Raw genomic sequence first — 23373 nt, 5'->3', positions numbered from 1 at the left:
ATAGCGCTGGGGCTGCCAACATTTCGCTGCTCGAGGAGTGTGTGCCCAACATACGCCTCTGCTTTATCTGGGCAGCTGGAGCCTGCAAAGCAGTATCAGGCTGTGTTGGAGGATGTCAGTGGTGGTGGCATGGATGCAGAAGAGCTGGCTCTGGGGACGTGGGTGCATTGTAGGGCTCTGCGGAAGGGAACAGCCTTGGCATGGATTTGCACATCTCGGGTTATGTCTCTGGCAGAACCGGGAAACAAAAACCAAAGCGGACAGAATAAAAAAAAAAAAAAATCAGGACTGAGATGTTCCCAGAGAGACAGGGTGAGAGCTCTTAGAGTCAGGACATCTGCAGGTGTCCGTGTGATAGAGATGTCCGTTTGGGACCAGGGCCGGCCACCTCCAGCCAGAGCTCTGGCGAGAGGTGGGGGAACACCTCTGCCTGCAGGAACGGCCCTCGCTACCACAGGACTGTTTCAGGCAGGGACGAGGATCTCATCTCCTTGTTCCCTTGAATTTCAAGGACTTTTGCAAATACCAGAGCACGGAGGTTATGTGAATACAAGTCACATTAGCATGCCCAGTAACTTTGTCAGCAGTTTCTTGTTAAAGCACTTGGTCCCCTCTGTAGCGGGCATTTCCATACAGCCTCCCCCTTCTTCACTAACAGTCAACTGGGCTCTCCCTTCAATTCGAGCTCGTGTGAAAAACAGTGAGAGGGTTGATTCCAATATTCCCCTTCTCGTCCCACCACGCACAAGCTGTTGCTACTTATTAAACATTTTAAAATCCCTGCTGCCAAAGTCCCCGGGAGACATTTATCTGCCATAGTCACAAACGACTTGCCAGCATGCTACTCCAAACTGCATTTCCCAGCCAATAAATACAACAAGCTCCAGAATCAGGAAAAGCAGGGTTTGGCTTGCTCTAATTTTCAGTGGTATGTCACTGGGATACTCTTAAACTACTTTTAAATTCAAATCAGCTTCCTAAAAATTAACTGGTTTTATCAGATACAGCACAGTGGACTGTTAAACACGTAGCCTCGTGTACTGAAACACTACACATTTAATGAAGTTATGCCATTAGCAAATGTACAACATGGGTGCATTAAATCCACCTATAGAACAGCTCTATGTATGAGAGAGAGGATTTATTTTAGCTTTTCTCAATAGAGCAGGAGTCCCTTTCTTGGCTTTTGCTATTTTTTTTTTTTTTAACTAAAACCAGGATTTGCACACACACAAAAAAACTCCAAAAGTATCTACTCTCGTAATGAAAAAAGACTGGTTTTTTTTCCTTTTTTTTTTATTCCAGTTCAGGAAGGAAGAGAATCATCTTGCAAGTTAATATAATTGGCTCCTTTGCCTCTATAATCTACTTCTGCTCAGCAGGAGCCCCCAAAAAAACACTTTATGTCCCAAGTGAAACGTGAAAACTACTTGTAAGGTCTCTTTTGAGGCACATGATTCAGACGGTCACTTTCGGAGTATCGGAATCAGCGTCGTCTTCCATCTCTTTTCTTCCCGAGAAGGGCTCTCTGGCATGCGGCAGGCTCCCCGTGTTTCGGGTGGAAGGCTATCTGTCCCTGCCCCAAATCAGAAAGGGTTAGGATGACACAAGTTAGCACAGACACCCATTTCGCACTTCACACCTAAGGACGGACGTTGACGACTCCCCACTTCAAATTCCTCACAAAGGCGGGGGGGGGGGGGGGGGGGGGGCGGGGAAACCAAACAAAAAAAGGACAAGAGACAGTAAATTTCACTGTGATCACACTACGGCAAAATATACCTTCTGTTCATTGCAAAAAACGCGTGAAGGCCAAATTAAAGAGGAATAAAAAAAAAGTATGTTGCATGAGTTACAGTGCAACCGTATTATTCCTTCTCTTTCTATTTTCCTCCCCCCCCGCCTTGTTCAGTTTAGAAAAAGGATTGAGTACAACACAGTCAGGTAAGTGGCCACAAAAGAGTAGCTGTCTTTGGCAAGAAGTCACTGCATCGACCCTCTCTGTCACCTTCTGCCCATTTCGCTCTGTCTCATGAAGTGGATGTTGTTGGCGCTGTCTGAGAGTTCGGGGTACTGCTCCACTGAGATGACAAAATAGCCGTCGTAGCCCTGTACCCGGCCAGTGTTTAGCACTTGTTGCTTCTCCCCTTCTGTCCATGAGCGAATGCCCTCCTCCCCATCCCGCAGTCTCTGCTGTTCCCGGGCCCAAGCTTGGGAGACAGCGCGCTGTCGGGCCAGCTCCAAGACACGGGCCTTCTCCTCGTCCAAGGTGGTCCCGTAGCGAGTGTTTAGACACAGCGCGCCGTACTGGAGCTGGATGTCCGTGTAACGTCTAGTCCTTCCATTTAGCACTGTGTTGATCTGGGACACCGTCACGTTCACGCCATTTTCCAGGGTCCTCCGCCCGCCACTGAGGCCCAAGATGGACAGGTCGCCATCCGACGGCCCTTGCTTAATGAAATAGTGCGTGTCCACCCCATCGATGGTGAAGTGCAAGTTCTCCAGGTAATGGGCATTGTTCAGGACAGCTGCGATTCTTCGTCCATCCTCATTGGCCACACTGATAATGTCGGTGGCCACGCGCCCGTCCTTCATGGCGAATTTGACGCCTTTGCCAAAGATAGAGCCTCCAGATGCAAAGTTCTTGTTCTTCTTGACCTGTCGGCAACCGGCGATGCTGGAGCTGTAGATCCTTTCAAAGTGCTCAAGAGTGACAAAGGCCTTCAGCTGCTTCTGCACTTCACACTGGACCCCCAAAATTGACTGAATGGGGAGAGAAAGAAGAGAAAGATGTGTTAGAAAGAAAATTCTGATGACCCAAAGGCAGTATTAGCATGCTGGAGATGGGGAACATCCAATGAGGAGCTTCATGGTTTTTTTTACCCCATCACCTTTTTACGGATTTTGAATTCTTTTTAATGGAAGAGATGTGCTATTCCCCCTAATATTCACTGTTTCAATAAACAGAACTGTATTTACTTTTACAGACTGGAGGAAGTAGAGGTAGAAAAGGAGGGTTTTTTTCTCAGTGGTGTGAGGGTCTAGTTTGGACCTTCCCACCTGTTTTAGCACATGCAATTATTTTGTGCTTCAGTGTTCTTCATCTGCACATATCAACTAATTCATAGAGAATCTTGTGGCTGTGCTGCTTTACAAAATGCTTTCAGATTTTCTGTGAAAACGTGTGAAAGTATTTATAAAAGTTCCCTCTATTTTAATTTCACTTTGTAACCCCTTGTGCTACCTTGTAGAACACTGGCCCAGGTTGCCCAGAGAGGTGGTGGATGCCCCATCCCTGGAAACATTCCAGGCCAGGTTGGATGGGGCTCTGAGCAACCTGATGTGGTTGGAGATGTCCCTGCTCCTTGCAGCGGGGTTGGACTGGATGGGCTTTGAAGGTCCCTTCCAACCCAAACCATTCTGTGATTCTATGATTCTATACCTCCAAAAGCCCTGCATCACAGGTATGACCCTCAAAGTAGCCATAATCCTTCTATATCCCATTTCAACCTGGCCAAAGCAGGTCGTTCAAAATTCAAGGAAGGCCCTAAATCCAACTCCTATTTCCTGCAAACCCTCTACAACGTGCCAGGCTCCCTGACCTAAGGCCAGCCACACCTAATGCTCAAGTTTTGGCTTATACTGAAGCAAAACTGCTGAGAGACAACAGCCTAGATCATTTGCAGTCAGGTACAATACAAAGTCACTTTTGCTGTTAGCGTATAATGGAGCAAGCACACAGCGAGTCAGCAGCTCATCATTACTGCAAAATGTCTTTGGAAATGCTCTCATCAATTCATGGCAGCGCAGGCTTCTTGCAGACCCCCGTTCATGAACAATTATTTGCTCAAATTTCATAAAAGCAAGAGGATGCTATGACAAAACTCTCCTGGCACTGCCAACGGCTCGGTTCAATAATGTAATGACATCCAGGAATAAAAATAGGCTACAAAGAAAAGTTTGTTGCACTCCAATTATTTCGAGGAAATTTAACATCCATGACGGATATTGCCTTAAACTGTCCACAAGCTAAAGGCTCACATCCTTCCCTGGGTGTGAGAAGACAATTCAGACGAAGCAAGCATTTCAGCGTGGACTTCTCAACTAAGACTTGTAACATGGCAAGGGAAGGGAGATGAACCCTCATTTCTATGGCGGCTATTTCTAGGGGAGGGTCTCCGAGCACTAAAGAAATAAAATAAAAGGATTTAGCACTGCAGCTCACTCAGAGGTTACGAGGAGTTTTGATCTATAAAGGAGAAAACTATAAGGGAACAGAGGTACACAAGTTGAAGAGCAAGTTTTGGGTTGTAAAGCATTAAAATACCTAAGACCCAGGATTGACTTTTATTCAAAGTGTTAAGCAGGCTGGACTAGCTCCTCCTTTTCACCTTCTGACTAACAGCATAGCAGGGGCAGGAACTGGTCACCTACGAAAGAGGAGCTCTTTCTGGTTCTCCCCGTACTGCCTGTGGGGGATCTCGCACACAGGGCGATACAATTAACAGCCTGATAGGGAACCCAGCCTAGCTCCCCTGCCAACTGCACAAGTGCTCTAATTACACAAAAAGTGGATGTAATTGATGCAGATGTCACTGATGATGGACATAAAGCAATTAGGTTTCTAGGCTCCACGAAGCACTGTTCTAAATAAGCGTACACTGCGCAGCCTTGGTTAGCCATTTCCTCCTCAGAGGGGTTTAAATGGGGAGGTATTCTTCTCAGGTGCATCTCATATGGATTGGCTCTGGGTGGTCCTTCCCCACAACCCAAGCATGCTGTGATGCTCTTCCACCTCGCCTCAGTAACTTTTATGAGTGATAGGAAAAGGCATTTGTCATTACTCACGCTGAGTCACCATTTGGTGCGAGCTCCTTCACCCAAGGAGGTAAATCAGGTCTTCTGCACATTGCTACATGTCCTGTGGTCACTTATGTATCATCTATACATACATCATCATGTTTACCAGCAGTTGACAGCACCCCCATTCCCTTTCTATTTTGTCTTAATTGCTTTATTCTTGATGAGCTGCAGGAACTCTATTGCCTTTTCAATTCTGAGCAAATTATGAGGTATAGATGCCCTATGAGTGCCCTCAAATTAGTCTGCCCCAACAAACCAGTGGGTCCAGACACTACTCCCTCATCTTTTCTTCCGATCCCAAATGAAAAGTGAGTTTGCCACGAGCTCTGAAAACCTGCTGATGCTGCAGGATAGACACTGCGATACGACAATTTACTGTGCTTTGGACAAGTGGGACATATGGTTCGTAACCATATGTTTGTACTGCTAAACATACAACAAATATTTTGTAAATAATATAACTGCATAAAATTTTAGAAGTAAATATCGCTAAAGAGAGTGAGATGTTGTATTGGACCTCTTATCATTCACACTGGAGAATTTTTATTTTAACTCCTGGTTTGGTTTTGGACTCCTCCAACTGCTTTCTCCAAGATGTTTCCTAACTCTCCAGGTCACTTCTACCCAGCCTCATGGCCAGGGATTGGTCTTGGACTTTTACTTAGCCGTAGAGACATACTCTAAAACTGAGTTAGGGAGCCTTGTGAGCAGAACAGTGGTACAAAAAAGTTTAAGGGTGGATGGTGCTCTTGGGTTTGGCATTATTCAGGAAGGATTGTAGCACGGCTGGCACATGCTGTGATACAACAGGTACCACAGTCAACAGCTGTGCCATGATCCTCCTTCCTCAAGCCCAGGACCTGGGACCTTCTGGCCTGAGGTAATTTTCAATTTTCCATTTTACGGTTGAATTCTCCACAGCTTTGAATTTCAGATCAGTAATTGCTTATTATAAAATGAAATCCTGATTTGTAAGGTTTTTTGTTTTTTTTTTTTTTTTTTTTTTACAATTTATGACCCAATAATACAATACCGGACCTTTCCTTGATCTAGTTACATACTGCCTTCGTGATATACAAAGTCATACAATTTCCACAGCTCCACTGTTCAACTGGATACCATTTAGAAAGAAAAGAAGCAGCACCCACCCTGCTACTGGCAGGACTTGGAGGTTTAAGGGATTACACATGACCTAACAGCAATGGCACTGTCACTTCCTGCCCAGGGACACCTGGCTTGTTGGTCCTCTTAGTCTAAATTCAGGACATCTCCTCTCTACTGAGAAAGCACTTCTCTTGTTGCATGTGCTACTGTGGGACTGTTACTGGCACTATTCCTGGTGGCTAAAACAGAGATAAAATGGCTGACCAAAGCCACAGAATTGGGAATCTCTGGACCTCCAGTCCAGTGGAGACCAGTGGGTGCACACATCTAGCGCACACAGAGACACCTACATCTACATGTCTTAGTCTCGAATTCAATCCTAGCAGTTGGTCATCTGAACTGTCCTTTGAGCTCCACTGACAAGGCACTCAAATGGGTGGTGTTGAACATCATTTCTGACATTATGGGGAGCCCTACTAGGCCACCAGTTGTTGCTCTAGAAGGGTGCAGGTAATCCATGCTGTAGACATGAGGAAGTCCAGGAAGCTCTAGGGTATCTTGAATGGCACCAGAAACTAAGTTCATTGTAGATCTCTGCTGGCTATAATGGAAGCATGGATACCAAGTTCACAGGCAGAGACGTACATGTAAGTGCCTTAATAAAGAACAAAATCATATCCAAAGTGTTTTCCAGTGTGGACTGGCTACAGGCTGCCTGGGCTCTCCTCATCTTTTGTCATATAGGGAAGTAGGAGGTCAGACACGTGCAAAGCTGTGATGCTGAACATTACCATCACTTTACTATTACAATAACTAAACACATCTCTGTTATCTTGAAAATGAGCCCAGGATGACTTTGAAATAACTTTTCGAGTGCATTTCTTTGATAAAAGAGTGTATTTGGGCACAGCACTTTTAAAAAGGAAAAGCAAACACATGCAACAGAAAAAAAAAAACTCAACAAATTCAGGCAAACCAGAGTACAGCTAGCTTGTATGCTCTGCTGTGAATATAAAGCGGGGTGGAGGGAGGCAAACAGATTATACGTAGTTCAAAGAGGCAGTGTATCCCTGACTTTGAAATTACCATTTCTGTTTCATCTTCGAACTCATTTTAATGAACTGGCAAGGAAAAGAAACAGAAAATTTCCATCCAAGGCTGCAGTGGCATGTGGTATTCTCTAAACAACGCTGCTGCTTTTAGCAACTGTAAACCAAGGTATCTATAAAATCGGTTTTATGGCAGAAAAAAGGGAATTCATAGTTATTTTATTTCAATATTTGTTGCTAGATGTGAGTGGCAAATATGCTGGGTTTGTTTTTCCTCGCAGTCCTTTTTAATCAGATGTCCTTAGGTGACATTTCACTTTATCTAGTAACAACCCATTGGAGAGAATAGAACGACCTTCATCATTTGTTCGCTGCCGCACAGCGCTCAAGAGAACGGCACATTACCGAGATCTCTGAATAGCCTCTTGCATTTCGCCGGCACCTCTTGAGGATTTGAAATACCACAGCCAGATACTATCATCTGTTGTTTTTAAATACCGCCTTCCAGTGTGAGACTGAAAGCTTTAATTTCCCATCAAGGATCCAAGATGTGAAATATGTGAACATGTTTCCAAGTTTCTCTATATCCTTGTGGCATTATACACAGATAGGTGTTTCTCTTATCGCCATATGTCTTACGATTCAGAAAGCCACTTCTTCCAAAAGGCTTGGAAGTTATGATTTCTCTGAAATAGTCATAGAACCATAGAATCACAGAATGGTTCGGGTTGCAAGGGACCTTAAAGATCACCTGGTTCCAACCCTTCTGCCGTGGGCAGGGACACCTTCCACTGGACCAGGTCACTCAGAGCCCCATCCAACCTGGCCTTAAACACTTCCAGGGATGGGGCATCCACAGCTTCTCTGGGCAACCTGTGCCAGTGCCTCACTGCCCTCACAGTGAAGAGTTTCTTCCTTATATCCAATCTAAATCTCCCCTTTTTCTGTTTAAAGCCTTTACGCCTTGTCGTATCACTACATGCCCTTGTCAAAAGAACCTCCCCAGTTTTTTTTGTAGGCCCCCTTTAGGTACTGGAAGGCCACTACAAGGTCTTCCCAGAGCCTCCTCTTCTCCAGGCTGAACAGCCCCAACTCTCTCAGCCTGGCCTCACAGGAGAAGTGCTCCAGCCCTCTGATCATCTTTGTGGCCTCCTCTGAACTCACTCTTCATCATTAACTCCTTCCTATTCACCCCCAGCTCCCTGTTAACAAAACCATTCCTCAGAAATCAGCCTCTTCCCTCCATTCCAGTTGGCCACCACCTGAAGATGAGTCCCGATTTTGGATGCTCCCCACCAACTCCCAGCTGCTGGAGGTGCAGGAGGAGCCCATCAACAACAACATCCTACCAGACCCCTACCCGTCAGCGCAGCTGCACTGCACGCTGGTTGGCTGAGACGCAATGTGCCTGCTCAGCAACCTGCCAACCACAAATGCAAGTGGGACAACGGAGGTGAGCGATTGGCCAGCAAGCCCAGTGCTATAGATGCTGATTAGTTAGCAATGAGCAAAACAAAAGTGCTAACTCTTGGGCTTAGAGGACAGGTCTCCTCCACTCCACCAGCGTGCGCAGTTCTGAGTGGATAACAAGTTTGAGCTGAATAAGCAGATTTCCATCTGTGGGGAAAGAAGAGGATTTGCCTCCTTCTTTTGCTCATCTCTTTTCATGAAGTTTCAAGAGCTTAATGTCTTTGAGACTTCAACTCCCTCCCCTGCACCAGATACAGTGAAAACTGGCCGCTACTTTAGCAAAACATAACTAGGGGCTGATGGACAGACGCGCAGACAGCACGATGGCCCAAGCCCAGGACAAAGCACCCGCAATGTGAGGATGCCCTCCCTGAATGATGAACACTGGCAGAGCCAGGCCCTCAAACAGATTGTCCACGGGAGAAACTCTGCCAGAAAGCACAGCCCTACGGCTCACTCCCTGGCTGAGCATCCCAGAGCAGCCCTTGCCTCCAAAATGCTGCTCCAAAAGCTGCTTCTCCAGCACAGCCTGTAATGGGCATCGCAGAAAACGGGACCATTCCTGGAGAAATAGTGCTTACAAAACACCCCTCTCTGCAAACAGAGTTGTTCTGGCTCCAGCAATTACCTGACCAACAAGACAAAAGGGAAGGGGGGAAAAAACCCAAACAAACAAACAAAAAAAGGGAAATGGGATTCAGGTGCAGCAGCTCCACAATATGCCAGAGGTCACCCAGAGTCCCCTGGTGGCCAATAACACTGAATTTGTTCAACAAACAATTTAGTGACAGCCTCGCGGTCCCAGGGAGGCGGGGGTGGAAGTGCTGCACAACAGACGATTGGATTTTAAATGTCAGTCCAGAGCTGCAGGGGGTTAGCGCGAGGTTTATGGCACGCTGGCTGCTTCTGAGCTGGTGGATGCTCAGAGTCAGAATTATCTCTCCCATCTTTCAGCCCTGCAAGGCAAGTACCAGCGATGTTTTGGAAAGAGATGCTATGGCCCTCTGGTTATGCACTCTGAAGCAGCTATTTATGTGGAGTTAGTTGCTTTGCTCTTGTGCTCCTGTTATTCATTTCTCTCGGATAAAAGAACCGACTCAATCTGCTGGGCCACAGCTTTGATCAGTGAAGCCAGTGGAGTAACTCCAATTTACTTTGGTCTGTCGCAAGGAGGTGTGTGACCCAGAGAAACCAGGGATCGGACAACACTGGACAACACCGGGGAGAGACTGTTCAGCAGGGCCTGTTGTGACAGGACAAGGGGTAATGGTTTCAAAATAGAGGCAGGTAGATTCAGATTAGATACTAGGAAAAATTTTTTTCCACAATAAGGGTTGTAGAGCACTGTCCCAGGTTGCCCAGAGAGGCGGTGGATGCCCCATCCCTGGAAACATTCCAGGCCAGGTTGGCTGGGGCTCTGAGCAACCTGATGTGGTTGGAGATGTCCCTGCTCCTTGCAGGGGGGTTGGACTGGATGGCCTTTGAAGGTCCCTTCCAACCCAAACCGTTCTGTGATTCTATGATTCTATGACATCGAGATGAGAAAGCTGTGGTACATCACTCAGTGAATATCCCTGGACTGCAAGCAGGATGGGCATTGTCCAGGCAAAAGATCTGGAGCTTCCTCAACGTGCTCTGGAAGATCATTTCACAATTTGATCAGTCTTATTATCTGAAAATACTTCCTGTGCTGCCATTTACCTTTGTTTAATTCTGTCACTTGCTATGTGAGATTTTCAAAAGTTTGTATTTTCTCCCACGTGTGAAACATCAGTCTCATATGCATGGATAGGCTTAGGAGAAAATGGATCAGGTATCATGTGAACGCGTTTATTTTCTGTAAATATATGCCTGCGATATGCTGGATGTGACAGAAAGGAAGGGAATCCAGCTCTATAGCATTTGAGAGCCACTCGCTATCACAGCATGATCCTGCAACTGTAGACTAAAATAAAAATGCTCGTGTTTTGTTGCTGCCGTAACAGGGGAAGGGTATGAAACAACCTGCAGTGGGTAAATTCCACTTCCGACACCTGAACGTAAAGTGATTCATCTGGAAGCATGGTGGCTGCATAAAGCCCTCTTTGACCAAGCAGGTCCCTGCGCAGTCCTCAGTTTTAAAGCTTCTTGCTTTAAAAACCTGAAGGGGACATGGAGATTTTCTTGACTTCTTATTGCTCATTCAGGCAGATTCACCTAAAATGAGTGGAGGGAAGGGAGAGCTCCTTGGTTTTATTTCCCGTGTGAGCAAGCGTCAGTCTTCAATCTCAAGCTGTCACTCAAGTTACTTGGCTATTCAATAAGCCTAATAATAATAATGAACTAATGATAAAATAATGGTATAATAATAATACCACCACCAATAGTAATAATTCCTGTTGCGGTTCCGTGAGAGTTATTATCTACTGCACGTAACAATTTAGAGACCATCTTTTGTGCAGTCTCTGAATGAGCCTTCCCCGTTTGCCTTCTCCTGTACAGCCTTGCCTGGCGAGACTGTGTCACAGGAGAGAGGAGGAAAAATCCTGAGGCTATTTCTCATTACAGAAATGATCTCCATTAGCACCTTATTGTTTAATTCAAGGAAGAGAGAGAAAAAAGGAGTCTCTGAGCTCCAAAACACAACCAGGTGACTGAGTAATGGTTTTCAAGCATCAGCACAGCCCCCGTAGCAGAAGGCCTAGTTCTTTTGGTCCCCCTCTATTATAAAGTGATGTCATAGAATTATGGAATCACAGAATGGTTTGGGTTGGAAGGGACCTTCAAAGGTCATCTAGTCCAACACCCCTGCAAGGAGCAGGGACATCTCCAACCACATCAGGTTGCTCAGAGCCTCATCCAACCTGGCCTGGAATGTTTCCAGGGATGGGGCCTCCACCACCTTTCTGGTCAACCTGGGCCAGTGTTCTATAACTCGCATTGTAAAAATTTTTTTCCTAATTTCCAATTTAAATCTAACCCCCACTATTTTAAAACCATTACTCCTTGTCTTATTGCAACAGGCCCTACTAAACAGCCTCTCCCCATCTTTCTTGTAGGCCCCCTTGGGGTACTGGAAGACCGCTATCAGGTCTCCCCAGAGCCTCCTCTTCTCCAGGCTGAACAGCCCCAACTCTCTCAGCCTGTCCTCATAAGAGAGGTGCTCCAGCCCTTTTATCATCTTTGTGGCCTCCTCTGGACCTTCTCCAACTGGTCCATGTCCTTCTTGTGTTGGGGGCTCCAGAACTGGACACAGTATGTCTTAATATGAATCTCTCGTTGAAGCTGGTACATTTTAGCTTGTCTACACCATATCTATGAGGCTGAGTACCAAGGATGGGCTGAGACATGACTATTTTATTAATCCCCAGTATCTTGTTCATACCTGTCAGTGATACCTTTTGTGGCTGGGGGAGTGTGACACTGTATTTTACCTCCTGGTTCAATATGTGTACAGGACCTCACGAATCTGCTGCAGGGCAGTGAGATTTCAGTGAACTCCGAGATAAAGAGGCTAGGAGGGCAGCTGGAATCAATTCCATTTCCTACTGTTATCATTTTATTAGCAGAAATGTTAAGAGCATGTCCTGATCTCCCCAAACAATTTGGTGCCTCGCTGCTCTCGCGATTGTTCGACTACACAGCAACAGCATGCAGGAATTCAGGCTAAAGAGGATTTGAACTAAACAGATGAAAGCAACCCCAGAATAAAATCAGGCTAGGAGATGAAAGAGTATCCTGAGAGGTACATAACTTTTTCAAGGTCATCCAACCAATAAGCAGGAGGGCTGGGGGTAGCCCAGGGCTCTCAGATCCTGACCCGGTGTGCTAACCTTTAACAGTGCTGCCTCCACGTTTCAGCTGAATAATTCCCAACAGGAAGAAAGGGGGAAATGATTGGGCTGTAAAAGCTTGTTTCTTGCCAATTTCATCACAGAATTTTGTGCCAGCACCTACCAAAACGGCTTGTGATGCAGGCCTGTTTTTAAAAGCAGGACATGGTGACTTGGGATTAAACCCAGCCACGTAAAATTAAAGTTAACTATCAGCTAAAACTTTTTTTGGGTGAGACCCACTGCAATGCAGAACAGGTTCCTAAGGAAGTAGTGGGACTTGTTCTTTAAGACATTTTAAACCAGATTGAATAAGTTTCTAGAAAAGAAAAATCTGTAGAAAATGATTCTGTATCAAGATTTTCTTTTTTTTTTTTTTTTTGCTTCCAAGAATCCTGAGTGCAAAGACCTTGAACGTAGCCCGAAATACATTGCAATGAGGCCTCTTGAGGGCGGAAGATACAGTAACACGTCATTTCATTGAGCAACCACCAGAAAACATCCCAAGAAAAGGCACCACAGAAGTAAGGCACTTAAGATGTGACTACTCAGTCAGAGCTCATTACTGTAATGGGGACAGACTCACTCTTAATCTCCCAGCATATCTGGGAGATCAGGCTGATAGAGGGCTTTTTAATAAACTCTGCAACAGGATAATATGCTGATAAGGGTGTCAGATACAGTATGGAGTTGGATGGATCACCTTGCTGTTGTCCCATTCTTGGGTTTTCATCTGTGTGTGGATTAGCTCGTAGGATGGCTCCATTGCATCCATGTCTGGCTTGGGGTAGCCGGGGATGACATTGTGTAGCTGGAACCCAAAAGTGAGCAGCCAACTGTTGACATCTGGAAGGGAAGAGAAGCATAAATCAGATTAGGTGATCTCTCAAGCAGGGCTGCTCAGAAGAATGGCACAGAGGAGGACCCTGTGGTGCCTGGCACTGTAGCAGTCTGGCCAAAATGATGAGTGTCTGCTTCATGTGAAGACCACAAATCTTAATGGTCCTTGAAAGAACCATGTGCTGAAGCTGGGCTTTCTACCTCCCACCACAGTCCAATTCTGCACTTTCCCAGCTCTGAAACAGAAATGTTGACAGTGACCAAATGGCCCAAATCAAAGCCAACTCCACGTCTGCCCTTCGTCAGCAGGAACCAGGCACTGCTCTAAGGTGGTGCAGGAAAAGCACAGGAACAACAGTACACTAATGGAGGCTGAGATGCTCCAACCAGTGTTGTCCAGTCCTACAGTCAGCTTTGAACATCAGCCACAGGACTTCTTTTCCTGAGGACTCTCAAAGTGCCTACAGGCTGGAGACTAAATTTAGAGCTATGTGAAACAGAAAACCAGGACATCCAGTATGAACAACATGGTCATTTAGCAGGTGCTCATGGAAGAGGCTCTGGACATATTTTCTGTTTTTTCCATGGCATTTCCATCTCAGTCCTAACTTTCTTGACATTTTTCATAAGCAGGTGTAGTTTGAATATTAAACCAGTTTAAAGTCACATGTCATAAAATCACAGAATCATAGAATGGTTTGGGTTGGAAGGGACCTTTAAAGGTCATCTAGTCCAATCCCCTGATGGGCAACCCCCAGTAATCTTTTAGATTACTTTTAGAGTGATATTTAAAATCACCCTACCACACTACCTGCAAGGTACATTACAGTGAAAATAAGCATATAGATAAAAGACTGCTTTGCTTGGGTACTTTTCACAAGCCCCTTCAAAAAAGTCCATGGATGGTGAGAAAATTACTGGCTACAAGTGATAAACTATTGTCCCATGCAAAAGGAGGACCACTGGCACTAACGGGGAGATGATGGAAAACCCAGCCATTTGGGACATCATTCCTACATTCACTTGACAGTAGACTACAAACTTTTCCCTGATTTTTGATCGCATAGCTATTAGGAATAGCAGTTGTATGTTATTTCACTGAAAGAAATAATGATGAGGCTGGCTGACTCCTAGATCTACTTGGGATCAGCATCACTCCCCCCCTTAACTTCAGAGCATTTGATGATCTCACCTTCTTTGCCTTCACCAAACTCTAGAGAAGGACAAATCTGCTACAGCTCCCAAGCAATATGGTGTGCATTTGGCACACAAATAGCAATTGCAAGAAAAATAAAGGTAAGAAGGTAAAGTTTAACTAATACTAGCTCCCAGGGGTCTTAAGTGTTTTGGATGTAACTGGGATTCTGTTGGTGATTGCTCCGCTTCAAGGTGGATGTGGAAGGGGCTTGATTTTCATTTTGCTAAACTCAAGAAAAGTTGTTGAAACAATCTAAAAAAGGGATCAATTTAAATAATCAAATATACACTTTTTTTTTTCCTCTATTCCCATGAGTGTTTTGAAGAGCTGGTCAGAAAATAAATTATGGATGCAAGTGGCAAATCAGGCACTTCCAGATGACTGGAGAACCAGGAGCCAAACAAACACACTATCTGTTGCTTGTTTTCTTACAGGCCAAAATGTTGAGATTGGGCAGATGCCCAAAAAGCCCTTGCAACAATCCATGTGGAAGGGGGAGGATTTCTGTAATAAAACCACTTCTGTTCACTCAATGTACAGATTGTTTTTGGAGTGTCTTTGAAACAGAGGTTGAAGGGAGGGAAAGAAATTAAAAGGCTCATTTGATTATTTTTTTGCTTAGTGCTAAGCCAGCCTGCTTCCAAATCCTTCTCATCTGAAATGTACATATTGTGGACCAGGTGGTCAGAAGAACAAAGTAAAGCAGTGAAGGTCAGCATTGGAGCAGGAACAATTTTCCAAGCACTTCACAAATGTTAAAGAGGATACAGAGCAGGGATGCTGAGCAGCAGAAATATATGTAACGTGTCTGGAAAGACTCAAGACAAGCTTTTATTGATACTTCTCAAAAAAAACTGACTTTCAAAACATTTGCAAACAGGAGTTTGTTCTTTTTGGGAAGAGGTGTTGGAATACCCAGAACAAAACCAAAAAAAAAAAAACCCACCCCAAAACATGGGAGGAAGGTGTGGAGCCGAGAAAACAGAGGGGAAAATATTAATTTGCCAAGAGGCAGTGACAACTTTTTTTGACAGAAAAGTACATTTCACATCACAGAGGTTTTTTTCAGCTACAGTAACCCTGCCAACACATTTCACAGTAAATTCATTTGAGGGCAAAGAAAAAGAGTGCTTAATGCAGACACATGTAATGGAAATGTCAGTTCAATCCATCAGGATTGCTGAAGCTGGCAGCAAAGCTCTGCACCATGAAGTGCACAATCACTAAAATATTCATGTTTAACAATGGGCCTCTCAAAAGGTAAATACCTGCTTCTCCTGCTCCCCCTCCGCATGCCTTCAATTTGTACCCACGAGCTCAGAAACCTCACCGTTGGAGACCCAAGCGCGTCGTTTGCCCATGTCCTGGGCGCTGAGCTCCCCTAAGGACAGTGGTGGGGAGGGAAGGACAGAGACCAGTTCCTTGTGCCCGAATCTGGGCAGATTTGGGTGTGATGACAAGGACACGCTCATCACAGGCCCTGCCCATGAGGTGCCGAAAAGCTTCGGCGGAAAGAAATGCCAGAGCAGCAGCGTTGCACCACGGCGCTCGTCCCATTACATGACCTGTTTCTTCCATGCACTGGGAGAGAAGAAATTTAAGAAATGTTTTTGTGCTCTCTATTCTTGAAAGACTAAAAATAGAACTTTTAAGACAGTAGAAAAAGCTATTCAGTGCATATAAAACATTAAAGTGTCAGATTTGGACATCTTGATGTTATCATCAGAGCTGGGTGGGAAATTGTTTGCCTCTTCAAGTTCAAGACAACAATTTCAAATTAAGATCTTCCATTTTGGTTTCGACTCCTTAATTTTTCTTTTCCATTTTTCAATCATTAGTTTACACCTAACTTGAAAAGGCTGAAAACCAAAAAGGAATTTTTCTTGTAGGCTATTTTGGAATTTGTCATTTAGACAATTTTGAGAGCTGTTTACAACATTTCTGCTGAGAAATCTCTCAAGCTCAACCCCTTCCCATAAACAAATTCAGTTTTGACAAATGAGCATTTTCTGATACGAAAAGTTATCTCAAAGTATTCCCTGCCAGCCTTAACTATCGAGTGAGGCCAACACACAGGATCTTAGTCTGCATCTTTTGGCATATTTTACTTCCCTCATGGCATCATCTTCTCAGCTCTGGAGAAAAGAGCTTTTCATTTAAAAAATTACAATCTAATCCTTATGATTATGGCAGAGGAACCTGAAAACATGAATCCTAGTGGCTAGAAAAACAAGTGGAATAGAAAAACCCAGGTTTTTTATTTCATAACATTTTTTTTTGCTATTAAGCCAACGTCATAACTTAGGGGAATGCAAATATTGTTGCATACGGGAAAGTTGTGAAAGACATAGCAGGAGCATTTAAAAATTAATTATATCTCTTTGAGAAGTATGTACATTGGATTTCTGATTGTGTCACCTGGTTTTCCAATGGGAAGTACATAGAAGAGTCCCACCAAAACATTCCTCTCCAACATGACTACCAGTGTTTCACAATGTATGAATATAGGAAGGACATTTGACCTACGGAATGATTTTCTGTATAAGAAACACACACAGAGCTCATGTTACTGCCATTTTACAAAGTCCTGGGGGAAGCAGTTCAGAGGTTATGTCAAGCTGCGGGGCAGGTGTGCCCTAAAATCTGGCCTTTAAGTCTAACGTACCTGCTTTGATTGACTTTCACTAGAAACTGTTAATTCTGTGGGGCAGATGAACTTTGAACGGCATGGTTGGTGTTGTCTGCTCTGAAACGGCTGACTGTAATAAAAGGTTTAAGTTGCTGTAGCCATTAAAACAAATCTGCATATAATTTGTTTAGTTGCAAATAAATCTCTAGGTGAAACTAAACAGCTGCCCCTCTAGAAAGAGAAAAGTTATCAGGACATTAATTGGTGGCTAAGCTTGGGAATTCTGAGGGAACAGAAAACTAGAAGTAAAATAAAGATAACAAACAGCAGGAAGAGAAAAGGAAAGAGATTTGGGAATTACAATCTCCATGTATGGTAATGAATTAAACATGCCCTGGACGCAGGGGTCGATTGTGTCCATTACATTAAACACTGGAAAACCTCATGGTGACCAAGATACTGAGAGAGAAAAAAACCTACTCACTGATGGCAAGCTTGTGAATGTTAATTATTTTAAATGTCTTACCTGTCATGTAACATTTGATATCCTGAGAGTTGCTAATGGGGTTGTTGTTTTTGAACATGTACAGGTTGAAAGGCATTATGTTGTTGCTACTCAGATGCTTCCACATATCATGGTCTGGACTCGTCCACCGACCCGCTAGCACATCGTAGTCTCTCCGTCCCATGTGGACAAGCTTTGTGAGGGGGTCATACAGTCCTCCGTGGTAGCCGATGATGATCTGGAAGTTGGGATTGGTGTCCATATAGATCTCCCCGTATGCTGTGTACAGTATCTGCTTAATCATTAAGCCAGTCCCACTGAAGACAGCCAGAGGAGTGCCAATGTTATCGCAGGCTATGTAGAATTCATCACCGCTGCTGAGCTCCATTGCGAAGAGGTGGCCTTGGAGGTCATAGTAGAGAGAGGTGATCTCAGAGCTCGAGTGGTTGTATAAATGGGTGACCTTCGTTGGGTTGGTCAGGTCTGCGTAGAAGAACTGTAAGTGATGGCCATGGCTGGTTTTGCTAGAGACTCTTCTTCCTAGGCCATCATAGCGATATTTCACGCTCCACCCACTAGCTTTATTGTAGGCTTTGATGAGCAGGCCAGCTGAATTGTACTCAAAAATATCATTGCCCCTTTGCTTCAGGAAGCCATCTTCATCCATTTTGTACTGCACATCCCCCAGTCTAGTAATCCTATCCCTGAGGTCGTACCTGAGCGGTGTAAGGCGAGCACTATTCCCTGGACTCAACAAATGGAGGTTTCCGTTTAGGTCGTAGCTGTAACGCCAGAGTGGTTTGTCATTGATAGACACTGTCTGCAACTGGCCATCAGCATCATACTCATATGAGTACCTAGTCGTGTTTGCATAAGGGCCAACCTTCAGCTCTTTCTTAACCACTCTCCCCATGTTGTCATACTGCACAGTCATCCAGTACATGAGAGACCGGAATATCTCGTACTGGACCTCCTTCATCCTGCCATAGGCATCAAAATGTTTCGTGTGAGTCATGACAGCAGTGGTGATAATCTGGTTGATATCGTAGTAAATTACTCCGAATTTACCAAATTGCTCAGTTTTGCCTGACACATCATCGTACCTGTAGAGATCAATGGGTAACGGTGTCTCATTGATGACTGCTTGCATGCTGGTCACCCGAAAGCTGTTGTCATAATTATAGTCAAAGCGTGCGTTCACCATGCCTTCCTCAGTGAAGCGGAAAATCTGTCGGTCAATGAGGGGTCCTATCTGTCTGTACCTAATTGTACAAGTGAATCCTTCATTCTGCAAGTTTATGGTCTTCAGCATGCCAGCGGTTTCATCATAGGTGAAACTGATCTTTGTGGTGTCGTAGAGCATCTCGGCTAACTTGGACAACTTCCCATACTTGTAGATGACACGTCTCCCGGTCCCCAAGTACAAAGTGTGGAGAAGCTGCTCATCCTCTGTGAAATCCTGAATTACTGAGGCATTGCCTTCAGGTGGGCGGTAGATATTCCTGTAGTAACCAATGGAACGAATGGTTTCTACAGTCTGACGGGCAACGTTGGGCATGGTCACCGATGACAACCGGTCATTCTTATCAAACTCAAAGATGTACTGTCTCTGGCTGTGAAGGAGCAGCACCATGGACTGGATGGGAAGGAGAAAAGTATCAGTTATATTCCTGGATTTCAGGCAAAATTACGCTTAGTTCTCACAAAAACTGCAAGATTCTCCAATTCAAAGAGCAAAGCAAGTGAGAAAAATGTCTGCACCCATAAGATTAAATAGTGAGAGGTATGCAGCTGCATGGCACATTGAGTATCCCCAAGTAGGTGTGGGTCAGAGGAAGAAGCAGTCGATGCAGTGAGGAAGGTCCAAGTTCAGAATGCTCAGTTGTTCGAATCAATACCCTGTAGCTAGCTGCCTCTACCCAAATTCCCTGTCCCAATAGCTTTTGTAGATTAAATAAATAAAATTGGTAGAGTGACTTAAACAATGCTTGAAAAAGTACCCCCCGACACCTTCCAACGACCAATTACTCTGTTGTGTCTCCATATCTTGTCTTACTCTCTTAGTGCAAACTTCTGCCTGCATGCTTTTTTTTTAATTTTTTTTTTTTTTGCAAATAACAATCTACACAGATATTGTATAAGACAAGAAGCAAGTCAATACCTTTTGCTTTTTAAAAGCTATGTTACTGTAGTTTCCTTAAACTGTTAAGGGATAGGCTCTGTACAAAACTCAGGAACGAAAAAATTAACTCCAGGTATGCAGCATATAGATCTATAGGACGCTGAGCAGTGTAATGATGAATGGCAATACCCAGAAGAATTTAAGTGCCATGCGCAGACTACAGAAAACACTGAGAAGTTGCTACAACAGTCTGGTTGGATTAATAGAATCATAGAATCACAAAATGGTTTGGGTTGGAAGGGACCTTCAAAGCCCATCCAGTCCAACCCCCCTGCAAGGAGCAGGGACATCTCCAACCACATCAGGTTGCTCAGAGCCCTGGCCAATCTGGCCTGGAATGTTTCTGGGGATGGGACATCCACCACCTCTCTGGGCAACGTGGGCCAGTGTTCCACCACCCTCAGTGCGAAAAATTTTTTCCTAATATCCAATCTAAATCTACCTCCCTCTATTTTGAAACTGTTACCCCTAGTCCTGTTACAACAGGCCCTACTGAAGAGTTTTTCCCCATCTTTCCTGTAGCCCCCTTTATGTACTGGAAGACCACTATAAAGTCTCCCTGGAGCCTCCTCTTTTGCATGCTGCACCATTTTTAATCACATGTATTTCCTATGAAGCACGAATAGGCCATTTGGAGAAGGCAGGATGTCAGACTGTATTGGTTGTTTTCACATGGAAAATCCTACTGCAAATTCCTACTGTTCACACATCTGACTTCACCTGAAGATATTTTATATTGCAGCTAGCTCAGCAAAGGAACGTGATGCTTAAAAAACCAAATGCCAAGACTTCACAGCATTAAATAATGCTCTTAGCATGACTGGGAAGAAACATCTCAGCATATTTTCAACTGCTTTTTGGTGGTTTGGCATCAAAGTTACTTATGTGCACCACAGTGTAGGCAGAAGGGGAGTATTGGACCATAAGGACCATTAACAGCTGATGTGAAGGAACGCAGCTGTACTGAAGTCAAAGCAGTCAAAAGCCCATTTACACCAAATGCACCATCTCTGAGTGCTACGAGGACTCTTACCTTCTCCAAGTAAGTGTAGCTCCATGATTTGCCATCCGCAAAGATCCTGGATGTAATTCTGCCAGACTGATCATACTCCATCCTTTCCGACATCGTGCCCCTCTGAATCCCTGCAATGTGTCCTCCCGGGGAATAGGTGACATTGACCCCGTTCAGTCTGCTGCTGGGTGACCAGAGACTGGGCCTCCCTGCCTGGTCATAGAGGATGCGGAGTGTGAACTTGCGGTGGTCATCATAGATTTTCTCTGTCCTTGTCACACGATCAAAGTCGAGGGACAGCAGGTTTCTGTTGTGAACCTACAGGAAAGAGATGGAGAATGAGGAAGCTGGAAATAGTTTAAGTTACAAAGACCAGCCTCATTTCACCAAACACCTCTTTAGACCATACTGGAGAGTATCCAGCTGTTCATTGCCTCTGGATAAGATTTCCAAAGCAAAGAGTTTTCCTAATGTTGCTTCTGTTAACTTCAGTGAGGAGAGAGGCAGAAAACCAGAGGGTACTTTTGAAACATCACCAGGGTGAAAGAACATTGCCTACATCCCAAACCCAGGCTTAGGATTGCTACAGCAGATGTGATTATAGACCTACAGAAGATGACAACTTGTTGCAAGGAATATTTGCAAGGTACTCCGCTTATGAAACCTAGGATATACAGTCTTTTGCTTTCATGCACATATAATTGTAGAAAAAAAAGATGGCTGTTGTGTTAACACTGAGGAAATCAGAGCTTTTCTCTGAGTTTACCGAACATACGGCATGTGCTGGAGGTTAAACCTTTCCCCTGGGATGAAATATGGAGGTCTTGACCACTGTAGATGTTACATAAAGCAGGACTTTTCTGTGAGAGCTGGAGTTTGAGCTTCATCGTCCTGGGGTTATTCGGCATTGCATAATTACACTCCTGTTACCTCCACTGCCTCTGCATTTCCAAAGATCAAAGGTATCTACTTCAAAGGCAGGAGCAGGAATACACTTTGATTCAGGGATTGTAGTGCACAGCGATACAAAAAGGAGCTGATAAGACAACTCATGTCCAGCTGCATGTGCAGCTGAAGCCACATCACCACAGTGGCAAAGTACTCAGCAAGGACCAAAACCCCACATTCCCAGTATGAGCTTGTTGGTGAAGACAGCTCTTTCTCCATCCCACCTCTTTTGAACCTCTTCCAGCTGGTGAACCCTTCTTTTCTAGAAAGGTGTAGATTCTTCTTGGGTGAATTTCAAACTCCAAATAGGTCACCTCGTTTTCAGTTGCCTTTGCAGCCCTTCAGCTGCAGGCAATAAACCAGGGTTTGAAGGTTGCTACAAGTCAAGACTGCAAGTTAAACATGCTGCCTTATCCTGCTCTGGGTAAAGCCGACACTCCTGACCTGAGCACTGGCCTGATCAACAGCTTTGATCCTGGCTATTATTTTAGGGCATGTGATTGAATTCTTGCTGTGTTTTGAGGGACATGGGAGTATCTGAGAGCTAAACAGCAAGAGAAAGGATGTTATAGAGCCAACGGAGAAGGGGCTCCTCAGCCCTGGAGGGATGGGAGAGGGAAGGGTAGAACCGCTGTCGTGCTTTTGCACCGTGTGGGCAGACATCTGTGCTGAAACCTGGAGAATGAGGACATCGCAAAATTCAAAAGAAGGTGTCTCAGGAGCTGAGGTTGGAAGAGGCAGGTGCACAGCTGAGAAAATGTGGAAGCGTCTGGCCAGCCAAGAGAGAAGGAATGGATGCCACGATGTAAGTGTGACGTGATGTAAGAGGAGGCAAGTGCAAAAATTCTTTTCAACCTACGAATAACAATGGTAAAAGGTGGGTATGACTTGAGGAAAGAAACATTGTGAAAAAAAATGGATAATGCCCCAACTAAATATGTGTAAAAGAGACTGTGAATGTGCAATGGGAGAAAGAGGAAAGCAGCCAAAAGCCCACTGAAACAGGCAAGCTGGGAAATAATGAAAAAGATATCAAGACTCTAAGTACAGATGCACACATGTAACTAACTGAGCAATTCGATATCTTGTAGGTGCCTGTGGCTATAAATAGAGAAATAGAAGTGGCAATTGCTTGCAAAAAAAAAAAAAAAAAGAAAAGAAAAGCAGGAATAGCATCTCTGCCTTCCATCTATTCACCAAGCAGCTCCCGCCCAGCAGCTGCAGCTTCTTCTGCTCCTGGTCTCTGCCAGGAAAGCTGGAAAGAGCTCTTCCAGGGCTGGGACAGTAATCCGGGTGGAAAATGGCCTCCCTGATCCCTACGCCAGCAGCAGGGCCATTCACCATGCTGGAAGGACCAAATAACAGGTCCCAGGATGGCTTTTAAGCTCAGTCCAAACCTCTACATCCCATTACTAGTGCCCTAAGTCATTCCACCCTCCCAGTGCTCCCGCAAGCAATTTCTGCGGCACTAGTTAGAACCAGTCTCCCTTTTCATGACATTTTTTTTTTTTATGATTTGTTTTCTCCTGCTTTCTCGGTGTAATCTCTCTACTCTCGGAGAAGCACTGCAGTGCCAAAAGCTGCCCTTCAAGGTGATGGGCAAAATGAACCTTACCCTGCCAGATAGCCTCTGTTCAGAGGCTAAATCTTTTTCATCCTTGTTCAAGGGCATGCCTTGAATAGAAGTGAATTTTCTGCAGAAGCACTGACAAGGCTACAGGCTTCAGTCCAATAACGGTGTTTTATGGTGAGCAGCTAAAC

At 44.7% G+C, this 23373-nt stretch overlaps 1 protein-coding gene across 2 annotated transcripts in view; it reads right to left on the bottom strand.

Annotated features, from left to right (window-relative positions):
• Window positions 1-459: 459 nt before the first annotated feature.
• The window catches only part of TENM4 (teneurin transmembrane protein 4), a 607238-nt gene continuing 584324 nt past the window's right edge, over window positions 460-23373 (bottom strand). For both annotated transcript variants that reach the window (XM_086739706.1, XM_086739707.1), the window contains 4 exons: window positions 20686-20982; window positions 17492-19106; window positions 13002-13144; window positions 460-2763 (listed from right to left, as the gene is read on the bottom strand). In XM_086739706.1, the coding sequence (XP_086595832.1) occupies window positions 2005-2763; window positions 13002-13144; window positions 17492-19106; window positions 20686-20982 (2814 nt within the window). In that variant the 3' untranslated portion in view covers window positions 460-2004. The remainder of the gene's footprint in view (window positions 2764-13001; window positions 13145-17491; window positions 19107-20685; window positions 20983-23373) is intronic.

The sequence above is a fragment of the Chlamydotis macqueenii genome, chromosome 1, assembly GCF_036417535.1.
Source record: "Chlamydotis macqueenii isolate bChlMac1 chromosome 1, bChlMac1.mat, whole genome shotgun sequence".
NCBI classification, from domain to species: Eukaryota; Metazoa; Chordata; class Aves; order Otidiformes; family Otididae; genus Chlamydotis; species Chlamydotis macqueenii.
Note: the sequence above shows the minus strand (reverse complement) of the source record. Positions and strands in the feature narration are given on the sequence as shown.